We start from the raw sequence: 16,072 nt of genomic DNA on the forward strand, positions 1-16,072 counted from the left end.
TTGCTAGGCAACAGATTTCTAACATGCACCAATGGACTAAATGGTAATAGATGTTCTCTACGTGGTCGGTGCAACAGTTGTGTCTCACAACAACAGAACTTGGAAGAGCTCTCACAAGGTTCGGTCTTGTCTCCTACTCTTTACGATATGTATATAAATGATGTCCCACAAACTCACGGTGTCATCTAGCCCTCTTTGCAGATGACACCTGTCTGTATACGACAGATCGCAAGGAGGGTTTTGTTCTTAGAAATCCCCAGGGTGGTCTCAGCTCAATGGAGACCAGCTTTAAGCACTGGAACATTAAAATTAACGAAGATAAAACTCAAGGGATCTACTTCTCTTGCAGTCATCTGCCTGTGTCTCATCTTACATTGAATGGAAGATATATTCCATTTGTAAATAGTGTAAATTATCTCAGTGTAATCTTCGAAAGGAGGGTTACATGGAGATTGCGCATAGAAATGATCGAAGCCAAGGCCTTCAGAACATTTATAAGATTGTATTCCCTATCCAAAAGTGAGCGATTAAGTGCTAACATTAAACTGACCCTCCACAAAGCTCTCATTCAATTTGTAATGACTTATGTTAGCCCTACCTGGGAATTTGTGGCAGGTACCCCATCTAATGAAACTGCAGTGTCTGCAAAACAAGGTTCTTTGCACCATTGTCAATTTTCCAAGGCACACGCCGGTTTGCAATTTACACATTGCTTTCAACATTCCGTATGTATATGATTATATAACAAAATTATGCAGGCAACAAGCAGAAGTCATAAAAAATCATGATAACGAAAATGTTCGCAATATTGGACAAGGCGAAGCCTGGCATAAATATATGTATAAGAGGCTTAAACTTGGTGGTGGCCAAGCATATGACCATTCAAGGGACTAGACTGTTGTTGTAGCGGAGTCTACTACAAACAGAGCATAATCTGCTGTACTAAACCTGAACTGACAGAGGCCCTATATATATTTTATATACATTTGTTAACATGTTCAACGTGTAAAATCTAATTATCCCTTACATTAAAACAAATTACTTACTACTGCAGACAATGACTCTAACAAAAGACAGACCTCTCTTAAGAGAGGGCGCCCCACAAAAACAAGACCGAAACTATCGAACAGTAATAAATATTTGGTCCTGAGCCCCAGATTGGGCTCGACACCAAGATTGACTGACTGACTGATTGGCCGTCAGTCGCAATGTAACTTTGACTTTGGAAGCGGTGTTTTCTATGGAGTCCTTATAAGGTGTTACAAGCAGGGCAAGTCTAGAGCGTCTAGAGTTTGTTTGGGAGATAGTTGCTGGCCGGTAAGCCCTTCAACACAGAAGCTCAGGAATCTATGACGGTGGAAGCCATTACCAGACAATGACTGGTGAAGACACAACTGACTGAAAAGACTTACGGCGTGCTGTAGTGAATTGTTGAGTGTGTAGTTAGCGATAGCGCTATAGTTACTTATAGTTAGGTTCTGTAAGGGCGAGGGCACACCAAGGAAACCGGCAACTGCAACGCAACCGCAATTTCCGGTTGACAGTTTCCTTGGTGTGCCCGCGTCATAAGAGTTTCAGTAAATCCAATTACCGATCCAAATCCCGCCTATAGTCACTCATACGGGAGACAATACTTTGGATACTTTGCCATCCTTGCATATTACATGTTACCGGTTAGAAATACACGACGTGTACGTGAACACGTGAATACACGACAGTGAACCATGTTCACAACCCAGCTTTCTACCATCCCGTATGGGGCGTTTCGGGAACCACACATCAAAGACGTCGGTAGTGCAATCGGTAAGATAGTTGTCATGGTTGCTACGGAACGGCGTCAGTGGCGGCCGCGGTGGAAGTAGTGGCCGGTACTGACATTTTAGGTAGAGGGCAGGTTGTGTTGTTAGAAATGTCTGGATGGCAGGGAGGAGTGTTAGATGAAGTTTCTTTGCAGTTAATTATGATTAGATGATATTTTATTTGAATTTTATCAGTGGTATGAGTAGTCACAAACAGCGACTTATGTTAGTGATGTACGCGTGTTTGTTAAACTCAACATGGCATAAAAATATCCAGGATGGCTGTCAGGGATGCTGGAGTCGAAAATACAGTATAGTACGTTCGTACGTTTATGATCGCATTCGTCTGATATCCGATGTTATTCGTACTGTAGAATCATGTACTGGAAGTTTGCTGAAGTGTTAAACGCCAGTAAAAGCCACTGCAAACGGAATTTCCGTCTTTAATGAGAGTAGGTTTTCTTCATTCTAATATTATAGTGGAACCTTAATAATTCTAAACGGATGATACTTTCCTGGTATATGTCGCCGTGTACTGTGGCGGATCGTTACTACCGTTTCGGAGGAAGCTACTGCCTCAATCTTCCTGGTAAAGTAATAAGGCACGATATATGGGGTGAAAGGACTGGAGTTTTAGCTAAGGAGGAGAAAGGAGACTAGTGTGAACGATATTGACCCTTTAAAGGGTAGTTTTCCAAGGGCATAGAGAATGGGAGAGGTAGTGAAAATAGAGGTTCACCTGAAACATTGGTGATTGTTTATGGGACTACATGTCGTCACATCCCAGGAGATGGTAATCTTCATAGTTACTTATAAGAACGTCACATTTGACACTTATAACCTGGTTCGATGTAATGTGGAAGCTTTTGTGAAAGTATTTACAGGACTGAAATAAAAGTAGCCAGGATAGGTCATTGAATATAGTGACTACGCTACAGGTTGGAATGACTAACTATTCAGATTTTGACTCTGTTTTTCGCTGTGTAAAGCAGCCAGGGTGTGAAGCTGACCACCCCCCTCCATCTGCTCAAGAGATTAAGATTGCTTGGGACTGTTCCTCCAGTCTGCCACCTGACTTGGTGGTGTGGTGCTTAAGTAAGCACAGGGACAGCTTAGTTTAACAGATATAAGGCAATACTCACTTCTTCAAGGTTGTTTTTATAGTGACTTGTGAAGAACATGGCATTTCGCTGCTTGTGTTACTGGAAAGGAAATATTGATGTGGAATGTGAGGTGCCTATTTTATGTGATTTAGAAAACAGTACTAAGCATGGTCTGAATTGTCAATTCTTACATTCTTGTCTTGAAAATTAGATACACAGAGGCCTAATCCAGGATTTTTTTTTTCTATTTTATAATTTTAAACAGAAGTTCCAGCCATAAATTGCTTTAGATTACAATGATGGGGTTCTCTTATGAGAAGCGAGCCCTGAAGAGACCTCGGCTTGGTCCTCCAGACGTGTATCCCCAGGAGCCAAAACAAAAAGAGGTATGCCATTAGTTTACCATAGAATCATCTCAGGAAATCCATTTATTGTAATAGCTATGAATATAATAAATACAGAGGTCTCTCTCTTGCACCATCCACCTGAGGACGGGGACAGATCCAGTCTCCGAAATGCTGTGGTTTTTGTCTTATATATACCAGAGGATGGATAGGGTCCAAAATAAACCTTACAGTTCTGTACAGAGGAGTTCATTCATTCATTTATTAGTTCACCATAGATCCATTAAGAAATTACATTGTATCTATGTGGTTACTGTCATGACAGCTTAAATACATAATGCAACAATGCATTAGTCAACAGCACATACGTAGTTCATGATATATAATGGATACATTGCAAAACATTAAAAAATATACCTTAAGCATAAACCTGTATACACTCAAATGTGTCAGTTCTTAGCCTGGTTGAGTTGTGCCAGGAGGTGCCAGGTTCAGGTTACAACCCAGAGACCATTTCCTGCATGTTATTTATCTCGGTTTTCTTCAGTCCATCAAGGGATCTGCCAGAGTACTTCCTGAAATAGGCTACATCTACTTCCTGTCATATCCATTCTAGTTAATTATTTACTAATCTACCTGCTGTTTGACCCTTATATAATCTGTGTTACTGATGCCAAGCTGTTGTCATTGTCCCACCTGAGATTTTAACCCAGCATCTCATGAATAAACATGAGCAGTGTTTCTGGCCCTGACAGCTTGCTGAGTTTCTTTCTTTCTTTTGGGTGTTAGGGAGGTACACAGTGGAGGTAGGGTGGAGGCGCAGGCCTCAGACTTGGAGCCAACCATTTATTGTTAATTTTTGGCTGACCCGAGTATAATAACCCTTGTGGTCACTCATGACTTCATTATTACAGGATGAATTGACAACATTAAATGTCAAGCATGGTTTTACAACTCTGCCCCAGCTTTCAGATGAATTTGGTACAGCGAGAAACTGCAATATTACGGCTTCGAAGGTGTGTGGAATTAGAAAAAATAAATATATATTTGTTCTTTTATTATATTAAATGTAACTTACCATGATTTATGATATAAAAACTTCCTTGTCACTTTAGGTTGGAGCATATTTTAATGCAATTTTGACAAAGAAGGAGGAATTGAATACCCTTCCAGACACAGGGCGTAAACGTCAGCAGATAAACCCAAAAGACAACTTTTGGCCCGCTACAGCAAGGACTAAAAATGCTATAGAAGCCTGGTTCAAGGACCTTGCTGGAAGCAAACCTCTCAGCAGCTTATCGAAAAAGGTAAGGCTGCAGTGCTAAAGATCATTCCAGTTTATTGTAGAATTTTGGATTTTGGTGGCGAATGGGGCATGGAAAAATCCAAGGAGCAGGATGTTGTCCTCAGCTTCTTCTGCAGCTCTCCGCCCACCGTAGAGACCCTGCCGCAGCCCCCCAACCCCAGGAAGACATTAACCTGAAAGATGGCAGCAGTTAATCTGCTACAAGACCTTCAGAGTGGAGTGTTTTGCAGTCCTGAAAGCCAAAGTCATACAGAAACATGAGGACAAGTATTGTAGTTTTGTTAGTTACATAACTGTCTTCAATTTTGTCTTCACTAGGCACCTAATTTTAACAAGAAGGAAGAAATTTTCATTATGCTGTGTGAGTACCAAGTTCCAATGTTGCGAGCAGCATGGTTCATAAAGCTGAGTTATGCGTATACAGTAGCTGTGTCCGAAGTGAAGATCAAGAAGCGTCAGCTGTCTGATCCGTCTCAAGGTAAGGATTTTGTTACTCCCAAGGTGTCACTGCCCTTATTGTGTTCCCATTGCTAATAAGTGTGTCATTCTATTAACCAAGCAAGGTTGTGTAGTAGTAATGCTGTGGATCTGTGTTTCAAATGTACTTGGTTTGAAGTAAAAAGTAAAAAGTAAAAAGTAAAGCTATCTCTCACACAGGCCATGAAGGCCCCTAGGGTTGTGAGATGTTGAGGGTCCCACATTATCTAGACAGTCGGCTCAAAGAGGGCAGTAAGGTTGTCAGCCTTACGTGTCGGCCGCCCTTTACTCCCCAGGAAAATTATTTAATTTTGAATCATGGCTGTATTGACTGAGATTTTTCATGGTTTTCCCACTCTTGCAAATATGCCAGAGCCTTGCGTTGTTTTAGGCGACAACCATTTACTTACAAATTCTTTTCTGTTCAATGTTCACCATTCATCCTATGTCTAGACACTACGTAGTCTAAGATAGATGTAGGCCGTGTCATAAAATAAATAATTCAGTTGAAGTCACCACAGCAGTGACTTCTGGCTGTGATGCTGTGTACTCAAGTAGATTGTTGCCAACATTTGAGAGGAACCTCCTGTTTCTGTCACACAACACAAGATGGCAGCAGCAGCAGCAGCAGCAGCTTCCTTTGAAACGCAGTGATCTACCAGATTATATGGCATCATGTCCAAAAGATATCAGCTGTTCATCATATTAACTATATATTAATCATAATTGCCTTGTCTTTGGCAGATGTCAACAGATTTTTTAGTCTTTGCCGAAAATATTGAATTAAAAATTCTCATAAAATTGCAGTACAGTAAATCCAAGTTAATCCAGTTACAGCTAATAAGGATGTTGGATAATCGAGATCAAAATATGGAAAATTAAAAACTCTCTTCACAGTTGAGTACATACTTTAAAAGACACCTGGGATTTAGGAACAAGAGGGCTTTCAGACTGTGTTGAGGGCAGCTGGAGAAACTGAAATGACACAAGAAGATATCCAAGACTGGCTTGAACTGGAAGAAGACCCTGGATTTCAGAGTTTTGGTCTTTTTATACTTTCTAAGTCTGTACAATAATATGTTTTTATTTATTTCCATCAACACTACATATATTATTAAATTTTCCATATATTTGTTTTCTTAGTTTCTTGTGTCTTTTAGTGCTCTCTTTTGCTTCGTTAATCCGGATTATCTGTTTATCTGGATGACCTCTCCCCCCCACATATTGTGGATTACAAGGGTTTACTGTATGCAAAAGTTGCTTGCTTCAGAAACATGTGAGTCAAGGTATATATGTGTATAGTAAAATGGCACTGTTAAATTGAATTACCTTCTCACTGCAGTTATTTTCCTGCAGAATGGACAGCCACCCTTATAAAATTTCTGAAGGACCAACTGAACAGGCTTCAGGATTTTTATCATCAGTCTGGAGGAAATGTTAGTGGTGGAACTGCAAGCACTGCAGCTAACAGCAGCAGTGTGAGCACAGGCGTCGTTAACAGTAGCGCCACAGGTGGTAATAATGCTGCTGGTAATGGTAGCAGTAGCAACGGCTCTTCAACAGCCACACCTGTTGCGTCTGCTGGCGCAGCTTCATCCACAAACACAGGTGTAAACACGAACGCTGGTTCCAGTTCAGTGCAGCCAACTGCTGGTAGCACCTCTGTTCCTGCAATGACAGAGGATCAGAAATTGGCACAGAGGCAGTGGCAATTTTGTGTCCAGTTGGCCAAATATCTGTATGAGGTAAGTGGCACAGTGGCTGGCAAACTGTTGAAAATTTGGTTACCAGAAAGATGCAGTTCGTTATTTTGTGGTACCTTATTGGTCGCCAGTGGTGGCCAGGCTATCATTTTGAATACTGATGAAGATTACTGTCATTCAGAATTTGAACCTGTGTATGTGTGTTCTAGTGGAATGTTACCATAATTTCAAAGGAACATGATGACTCCATCTTCAGGATTGTGTCTTCTACCTGATAAAGGAGGCAGCACATTCTTGTGAAGCAGTGGAATGAGCTGTCAGACTACAATGTCACGTAGTAGTCTTCATAGTGAGAGCCATGGGAATCTCAAATCTCATAGCTACTGCTTTTTCTTTCTCATACCTTAATTTATACCTCTTATATGTACCTTTCTATTAATTTTAACTTTGCAGGAAGGTCTCCTCGAGCGACAGGAATTTCTGCAGTGGATACTTGAACTGCTGGATAAGATGCGATCGTCTCCATCCGATGATGGGATCTTGAAACTACTTTTACCACTCGCACTGCAATATCTGGATGAATTTGTGCAATCAGAGCTGTTGGCCCGCAAGTTAGCATACCTTTGTGCTAAAAAACTTGCACAGTTGTGCTCCGTAGCTACTGACACAGCCGTCACTAATGCCCTGTCCTCCTCACCAGCATTGCCACCATCCGCTTCACCCCAGAGCCCCCTCTTGCCAGGGAACATGTAAGTTTATCGTGTTACTCACACTGGATTTAATTTAATTTCATTTATTCACCTTCCATTAATCCTGTCTAGAGTACATTCTCATGCGAATGTGGAGACCGTCCTAGTTACAGTCACAACTAAGAATTACAGTTGTCATCCAATAGCATACACATTTGTAATAGAATACTGATAAACATATGCAATATAATAAATAAGTTAATTTTGGTAGTAAGAGCAATGGCAGACCTTATACAGTTTGTACAGTTAAAACACAAAACACAATGTCATTAATGAGTTTTGTATAACATACATTAATAGCATAATAAATTCCAATAAAGACTAGTATACAGTGATATAAAGATTGTGTATATCTAAAATAATCAACTATAAAACAGAACACAGACTGACAGTCTTGTCTTCCTTTAATTGTAAAGCAAGACAGCTACTCGTCTTTACCATATAACTTTTTTGGGCATGTGATACTCTGTAAATCTAAAGGTTTGTGCAGTGGTTGATTCATTATATGGATATTATGCTGTCTGTTGTCTGTCATCTGAGGCTTATTTGAGTTTCAAAAACTGGATCCATTTCCTTCGCCAGATGTAAGGAAGGAAAGGTTTTTACCCGGTTGGGCCTGTTGGAATGAACTAGTTCCTTTCAGTCACTGGACAAGTGGCCTGTTGATCTATTCTGGCCACATGCCCCAACCTCTCCAGTCTTCTCATGGTAGTGTCCACTGTCACATCAGGGCTTCTATGTAATTCCCTGAGTTCTTGATTAGTTCTGATTCAGCCAAACCCCTTGTTCAGTTACTGGTCCGTACACATTGCTGACAATCCTCTCTCAGTCTTGGACCATGTTTTTGTGTGGTGAATCAGATTTTGAATTATGAAATATCATATGTCCTATTGTGTAATATTTTGTTCCAGCAGTATTCTGCCGCAGTCAGGACCAACACAGCAGACAGCACCAGTCAACCCACTTTTGGTGACGTTTAATGAATACATGAGCTGCCCGCATCACCGGGATATTGTATTAGGATTAAGTGCCATTCTGCAGGTTAGTCAATCCTCTAACCATTTTGAAAAATTATAAGTATGTTCAATATTTTGTAGTGTGAGTACTAACTCCAGTGAAGAAATTAAAAAATGACTGTTAGGTCTGCGGGCTAATTGTCAGTGTTTCCTTGGCTGTCCACAGGCAGTAACTCTAGATTGCGCAACAGCTCTGGTATGGAACTGTGTAGGAGAGGGCAAATCTCCATCAGTTCTGAATGGTTCATCTTTAGACCATCTGTCCTGTGCTCCGTCAACTCTTCCAATGCCCCAGAGGGCCAACAATCCTGCTGTTAGGTAAGCTCTCCCTGTCTTTCCCATTCCTTTGCATGTGGTTACCCCTGTAACTTGCATCAGCCCTGTTGCTGAGCTTTCCCTACACTTTTTATTGTGTGCTGGTTAATTAGGCATAAGGGTAGTGCATCTTAACCTTTTCTTTAGCGAAACCATAAGTTATTAACCATGACATCATATCACTATTCCAATTCTTTTTCTCAGAAAATGTTATTTTCATTTTTATGATGCAAAAATGTTATTGCTGTTCTCAGACGTCAGTTGCGAGCAGCCGAAGAACATATTCGTAATCGAAGTCGAGCGGCCGAAGGACGTTGGTCTTGTGATAAGTGGCAACAGTCATCTGCTGGACGGACTACCAGTAAGGTGAGTACTGTTCCAGATTAAGATATGGAATTGCAGTTACTTTAGACAGTGGTCACCTAGGATGTTATGTCATGCAGTTCATTACCTCATTACGAATATTTTGGAGGAAACTGGTGACAGTAGAGCACATCCAGTACCTTGTAAAGTTAATGTTCACTGCTGTGAGAACATCAGGTTTGTTATGATTTCGTGTTCAGTATTTATAACTAGTGTGTGTGAACATGTACTTGCACTAGAGAAGCAATGACCAACAACAGTCTGACACTGCTGCTATCAGCTGGAGCATTGTCTGATAAAACTAAAGCCTTAGCTGACATCCATATTTACCATCTGTACGTCATCAGGGAAGCCGTCAAAATAGTCAGTTGCCGCAAGATAGATTGAAACCTTGTTTGCTCCAACCTTAGCCACGAGCCCAGTGCTGTTCATGTCAGGTTTCTTCACCTGTTGCTCAGGTGGTTATGGGGACAGGATTACCCAGTGCTCAGATGCTGTTTGCATGCTCTGCTCTGTTCTGATGTGAAAGGAAACCTGCTTTGGTGATGTGTAAGTAGTCTGTAGAGGGAATGGAGCTACATTATGGAACTGAGGGTCATTGTCATCTCTTGGGTGTATATGACAGTCAGTAAATAGGTCACAAATGTATATAAAATGTAAAACATGATATTTGAACCTGGGAAAAACTTTTTATTCTTGACATATCCTTCACTACCAGCACTGATGCACTTGTCTTATCGCAAGTGTCACGTAACTTTGAACAAGGCTAAGAGTAACCTTGAATGTGCAGAAGAAAAATCTCAGACAAGGGGGTGGGTCGGTGAAAGTGGAAGAATGAGTGTTAAGAAACTCCTCCCACCACAAGCTATGCACGGGATTTGACTAGGAATGCGGGGCCTTGTTCGAAGTTACGTGACACTGTCTACACCATCGCGTCAAAACCCGCAGCATAGGAGGAGTCTCTTGACTGTCGCAGTCTCAACAGGGTGACCTAGTTGGGCATCCACTGCAACTTTTGAATGTCCTTGAGAGAATTTCTTGATCCGGTTGTGAACCACTTTATGTGACAAACACTTTCCGCTGTAAACAGGAAACATTTCCTTTGCATTGAATCCTTTTGCCCACATAGAACTCACAACAGACTGCTGCTTTTTGGTAGTACATTCCTCAAACACAGTCACCTTTTGGACCACTGAAACCAGCCATTGAACATATGCATGTGCGTCGGCCACCTGGACTGTCATGAAGCTGCGGCTACCTAGAGATACACACAGAAAACCTATTACATCCATCACAGCTGTTTTCCTTCCATTTGTGACCTACTTACTGACTCTCCCTCGTATGTGTGGTGCTGTATCGAGTTCCTTTCCACAGCAGAACTAGGGAGAGCAGTGGGGATGGAAACTGACGCAGAACATGCACGCACTGTATGTAATTCACTTAAATTAATTTTCCAAGAATAATTAATGATCAAATCAAGGAGGATGAGGTAGACAGGGCATGTAGCACGAATGGGGGAGCCGAAGAATGCATATAGAATATTGGAGGGAAAGCCAGGAGGAAAGAGACCACTGGGAAGACCAAAAGTAGGTGGGTGGACAATATTAAAATGGATCTTAGAGAGATAGGATGGGATGGGATGGATTGGATTGATCTGGCTCAGGATAGGGACCAGTGGAGGGCTCTTGTGAACACGGTAATGAACCTTCGGGTTGCATAAAATGCTGGGAAATTCTTGAGTAGCTGCAGAATTGGTGGCTCCTCCAGAAGGGCTCAGCTCCATGAGTAACTAAGTAAGTATCAGCCTTTAATATAAAAATTGTGCTGTCCGTGTCTCAGGTTCTCACCGCGCTTGATGCCCTGGACAGGCACAGTTTTGACAGGATGGATGCTACAAACTCCCTTGATACGCTGTATGCCAAAATATTCGCACCTCCGGGAACCAAAGAGTCGAGTTTGGCAGGCAGCAGTTGCGGTAACACCAACACCACTAGTAATAATGGTAGTAATAGTACCGTTTCGAACAGCGGGACCAATGGTGGTGACTCATCACGGGAGAACAGAGCGGATTATGTAAGTGTATTTACATATGTAATATAAGTATAGTTTTATATATACTGTTCAGATCATCCGTTCTTGCTTACTGCATCAACATATATACCTGGAACACTGAGAAATAATGGACAGACCCTTGGTTTTTCTGTGTAGAAGAGAAAAATCTTTGTCTCAGGTGAGGGATCATAGCTAGATTTCTTGTTCATCCAGCCCGTAGCCAAGTCACTATACTGACAAGAGTCATCTCTGCTCCTCCATCTTGTAGATTAACACACAAAAATCTGGATTAATAAAAGACTATTGCAATTGCGCTTTTTGCAGTCATGCAGGTAAGGTTCCTGGACTAGGTCAGAATAGAAATGCTGGCTTAACTTACTCAATTTTGGCTGCCATCTCCTTCAGAACAATCTCCTTGGGAACGTATACAGCAATCCCATCATTTTTTCCATGCTTCAAAAGCACCATGGAAGTCATTTTCCTTAATGCTGTCGAGTAGTGCTTGCGATTCCCTTAGGATGTCAGACACTGTTTCAAAATGTTGTTCCTTTAGTTTCAGTTTCAATTTGGGAAGCAAAGAGAAATCACAAGGGGTTGAGCCTGGTGAGTAGGGAGTATGGGGAATGATAACCATGTTGTTAGTCACAAACTCTGTGGTTTTCAGAGATGTGTTGTAATGGAGCACTGTGGTGCATGTTCAAATTTTCTGTTAAGATCTCCAGGCAAACTCCATAACTGATCCAAGGGGCTATGAGCTCATGGATTGTTCAGCAACAGTCTTCGTGGATGAGTTCTCAAATTTTTTCAACATTTTCTGTCCTGCTGGTGCTTGGTTGCCCTGAAAATTTGTGATCTTCATCTGACAATTGACTGACCTTGAAATGTGAATCCCGTTCAAAAAACCGCTGTCCAGCTTCAAGAATGTTCCCCAAAAGACTCACGAAGCATTTCAAGGGTTTCAGTAGCAGATTTATCAAGCTTCACGCAAAATTTGGTGTAGACACACTGCTTGATTTTTCCATCCATCGCAGACAAAATGAAACATGAAGCTGGAAAGGCACTCATGTAAAAGCAATACATGTTCACAGCGTGGTGTCACATGTCAGACTGATGCAGTAGGCTTGTGGAAGTGTGACCTTGACCTCTCCTCTCATCTTCTTTCACTGAGGCAGTTACAACAGTAACAGTCTGGGAACTTTCCGGTACCACCTTGTATATACCAAACAAATTGGTCTAGAGGTAATGCTCTAGAGGAGCATTCTTGAGGTTCCTGGTATCTTGCTCAGGCCACCAGTTATCCTTCTGACTCAGGTATTTTGTGACGCTATGTCGTCTCCATACTGAAAGTTGTTAAGTAACCAACAGAGGAAAAACAAACACATGCTGTATATTCAAGTTTGAACAGTGATTCACTACAGGTAATACTGTGCAATGGATGTTACAGACACTTCTTCAAGATGAGGCTGTGGTTCAGATCCTGTGTGAATGGGCTGTTTCCAGTCAGCGCTCAGGTGAACATCGAGCTATGGCTGTTGCTAAATTATTGGAGAAAAGACAGAGTGATCTCATGTCTGGTGAGGCAGATGCTGCTGATGAGAAGGACTCTGTATCGTCAGCAAATGGAGCGCCAACTGGAGTCCCTGTGTTCCAGCCACTTCTTATGCGGTTCCTTGATAATGATGCTCCAATTTTAGGTGAGAATGCTTGCTGCAGTTGCTGAACTTTACCATAGGTAAAGCAATAAGTTAGAAGCAGAGTTGTAAAGTTATGTACAGTTGTGTATTTCAGAATGGTAGTGTTTTAAACCAGTAGCAGAATATCTCATCATCTTTGTATATTAAAGTACAAAGGTTTGTTCTTTTGTCACAGTGTATGTTATTCTTACCTGTATGTCCTTTGCTAGGCAACGTGTTGGTAAACAAGTTTCCACAAAGACAGATTCTTGGTAAACAGTCCATTGCTAGGTCACACAACAGTAGAGGAGGCCGTTTTTTCCTGTGTCCGTGGTGACCTCACAGAGCTGCAGGTGGTGGTCACACGATGAACATTTAGGAAACCTCTATTACATTGTCATTAATACATAAAAATTGTACCTTGTAACTGAACTAAGTACATGAAGTGGTTGGAACATTTATGAGTTATTATAACTAATTTATTTACACAGTCAAGTATTTAAAAGTAGAGTTATAAAAACTTTTTGTTAAAACCAGAACCAGTGGATCATGTCTTGGAATTTCTTCTCATTAAAGGAAGAAGATTGTCTATCACGGCTTGGTTTTGATGCCTTTAATGTCGTGTCCTGTTGTCTAGAACACTTTGTGTTGTTGTTGGAGACGTGTGTAGGGTCCTTCATCAGGGTAGGAGAGGAAACTGTTGGTTTCCATTTCTTTGTGGAAGGCGGCATCAGTAAGTTCCTCTGGAGTGATGATAACCACCTACCGGATTTCACTGTTATAATTCAGAGCATCACAGTGAGACTTTCACCACTGTGAGAACCTCAAGTCTGAGGGCTCACACCTTCATCTCAAGAGAGTGAGGCTGTGATAATGTGCTGCCTGGCAAGGACGGTCGCTCACCTCAGGGGCAGTGATAATAGACAAGTATGGAGCAATGGTGGAATGAATTGCAGTGGGAAACTGAAGAAGACTTCACCCACTCTGAGCTGTAGAATTGAAACATCTTAGATATTGTCATGTGTAGGGGGTACACGTGACGAAAGTAACAGGTTCTAGTTCAGATGATTGGATTTATTGGCATTTCAATTACAGTTTCTCTTATTACATTCAACACAGCGCTGTCACTGATGTACACACTTTACAGTGCACCATTACACAGGCACTAGGATTGTCAGTCTTCACTGGTCGCCTCCTGGCAGCGGAATTAAAATTATCTCGCTGTGACTAAATCTAATCACACACTAAGTCTTCACAGGCTGACTTCTAATTCTTCTTCAACTAGGAACTTCCAGTGGCTATCTCCTACTGACAACTGAACTCTTTCACTCACCAACCAAATATTCACTTCACTTCACTCAACTGAACTATGCTGAATCTTACATCCTCTTGGCATGAACCACGCACAGAAAACACAGCTCTTCTGTTGTTGCGTGATGTCACCGCCTATGTGGAAATGTATTTACTGAGCCATTGCCTAGAAACGGGTTGCATAACCCCATTATTCCATTGTTGCGTGTGTTACTTAGCAACGGCTGTTTCTATGGCTCAGCAGTTCTTGCATGGAACAAATATGCGTATATGCACTTCCCTCTGTTCTTTGTTCATTGCAGAAGACAACCCAACTGCACAGAACCGAGCCATGTTTACGAACCTGGTACATCTTTTCTCCGAGCTGATACGCCATGACATATTTTCCCATGATGTGTATATGTGCACTCTTATATCTCGGGGGGATCTGAACACTGGTGGACCAGCTGCAGTCGCCTCTCATCATCCAACTAGCAACAAACCTGCGACTCCAGCCGAGAGCAGAGGACCAGTCAACAACTCTGGCATTCAAGACGATGATGGTTCCTTGTTTCCTGGTATCGATCTGAAGCCTACCAAGTTGGATGTCCAGGTTGCTATATTTCATATGTAATCAAAGTAAGCTTTGAATGTTCCTGTATTCTGGGACGTTACATGTTCTCAGGGAGAAAGTAACAGTAAAGATTTGTTATTGTGGTTTGTGTGAAACTTTGCTGTTAAGTGGGGGAACACATGCCGTTGTGACATTACAGGCTGTTTGCCACACCGTTCCTTTTTTTATGCCATCTGATGTAGCACATTGTCTTACATGAAAATTAAATTTTAATTGCAGGATCATGGGCGGAACATGGATTATGATGACAGTAAGATTGATGATGACTTGGACAAACTGTTGCAGCATATCAAGGAGGAGCAGCAAAATTCATTGGTAAAATTATTGAAGACCTGTGTGCACTTCTTCTGATAAATATAGATTTCTGTGGGGACAAAGCATGAGGCAGCTGACTTACCGACTGACTTACTAATGAACTCATTAACTGACTAAGTAACTAATTGGAGTCCTTCACAAGCTGGTAGCCCCTCAGCTAGTCAATGAATGCTGTGCCTTTTGTTGAACTTGAAATTGTTATAGTTTGTTGATAACCTGTCTCTGGAGCATATGCTGGGCCAGATGAATCCAACCCACATTCTTGCACTTTTTTCTTAATATACTCCAGTATTCATGCTGGTGTCTGAGGAGCCCTCATCCATTCAGGTTTTCGAACTAGAATTTCTAACATTTTTGACATCTGGTGTAATTTCAGCACAAATTATCATCTGGAGGAGTTCTGTGCTTAGTATGTTTATAGGTAACCCATTTCTCTGCCCATCAGTGACGAGTGAAGACGCAAAACTGACAAGTGGAGGAAGTCTGAATACTGTTTGTTACTGTCCTCTCCAACTCCCTAATGTTTCTGCATTCTGTGGGGGCAGCATTTTGTGTGCCCTGCATGTTGGGGAACTGGCAGGGGACTGAAACCGAGTTGTCATGCACAGTGACATTGATCAGTGGGGCTTGCTTTGTGCAGAATGTTGGGCAAGTAGAGTGTTTGTCTGACCAGTGAACTTGGTCACCATTTGTTGGCCCCTGGATACAGATAAGTACAGATGGTGAAATTTGACCTCTTGCCCTGAGCTCACATGTTGTGAGTTTACTGTGTGTAGGACTGCGCCCCTAACCGAATGCTGCTGCTTACCCTCTGTGCTTGTGGGCCACTGCCTTGGGACGCTTGGAGCCAAGAGGTTCATTCTCATTCCTAAACAGTTTCTGGCTTCCTTATCCTGCTCCTAGCAGGTGGCTGATCAGCACAGGGTCTGCTGA

General features: G+C 41.8%; 1 protein-coding gene across 1 annotated transcript in view; it reads left to right on the forward strand.

Annotated features, from left to right (window-relative positions):
* Nucleotides 1-1,875: 1,875 nt before the first annotated feature.
* The window catches only part of LOC111864858 (mediator of RNA polymerase II transcription subunit 12), a 49,107-nt gene continuing 34,910 nt past the window's right edge, over nucleotides 1,876-16,072 (forward strand). The window contains exons 1-14 of the mRNA XM_033751605.1: nucleotides 1,876-2,592; nucleotides 3,168-3,288; nucleotides 4,161-4,262; nucleotides 4,362-4,553; nucleotides 4,871-5,030; nucleotides 6,386-6,774; nucleotides 7,186-7,481; nucleotides 8,393-8,522; nucleotides 8,664-8,815; nucleotides 9,067-9,178; nucleotides 11,015-11,248; nucleotides 12,672-12,921; nucleotides 14,514-14,803; nucleotides 15,044-15,139. Coding sequence (XP_033607496.1) covers nucleotides 3,199-3,288; nucleotides 4,161-4,262; nucleotides 4,362-4,553; nucleotides 4,871-5,030; nucleotides 6,386-6,774; nucleotides 7,186-7,481; nucleotides 8,393-8,522; nucleotides 8,664-8,815; nucleotides 9,067-9,178; nucleotides 11,015-11,248; nucleotides 12,672-12,921; nucleotides 14,514-14,803; nucleotides 15,044-15,139 — 2,493 coding nt within the window. The 5' untranslated portion in view covers nucleotides 1,876-2,592; nucleotides 3,168-3,198. The remainder of the gene's footprint in view (nucleotides 2,593-3,167; nucleotides 3,289-4,160; nucleotides 4,263-4,361; nucleotides 4,554-4,870; nucleotides 5,031-6,385; nucleotides 6,775-7,185; nucleotides 7,482-8,392; nucleotides 8,523-8,663; nucleotides 8,816-9,066; nucleotides 9,179-11,014; nucleotides 11,249-12,671; nucleotides 12,922-14,513; nucleotides 14,804-15,043; nucleotides 15,140-16,072) is intronic.

The sequence above is a fragment of the Cryptotermes secundus genome, unplaced genomic scaffold (assembly GCF_002891405.2).
Source record: "Cryptotermes secundus unplaced genomic scaffold, Csec_1.0 scaffold1951, whole genome shotgun sequence".
NCBI lineage: Eukaryota > Metazoa > Arthropoda > Insecta > Blattodea > Kalotermitidae > Cryptotermes > Cryptotermes secundus.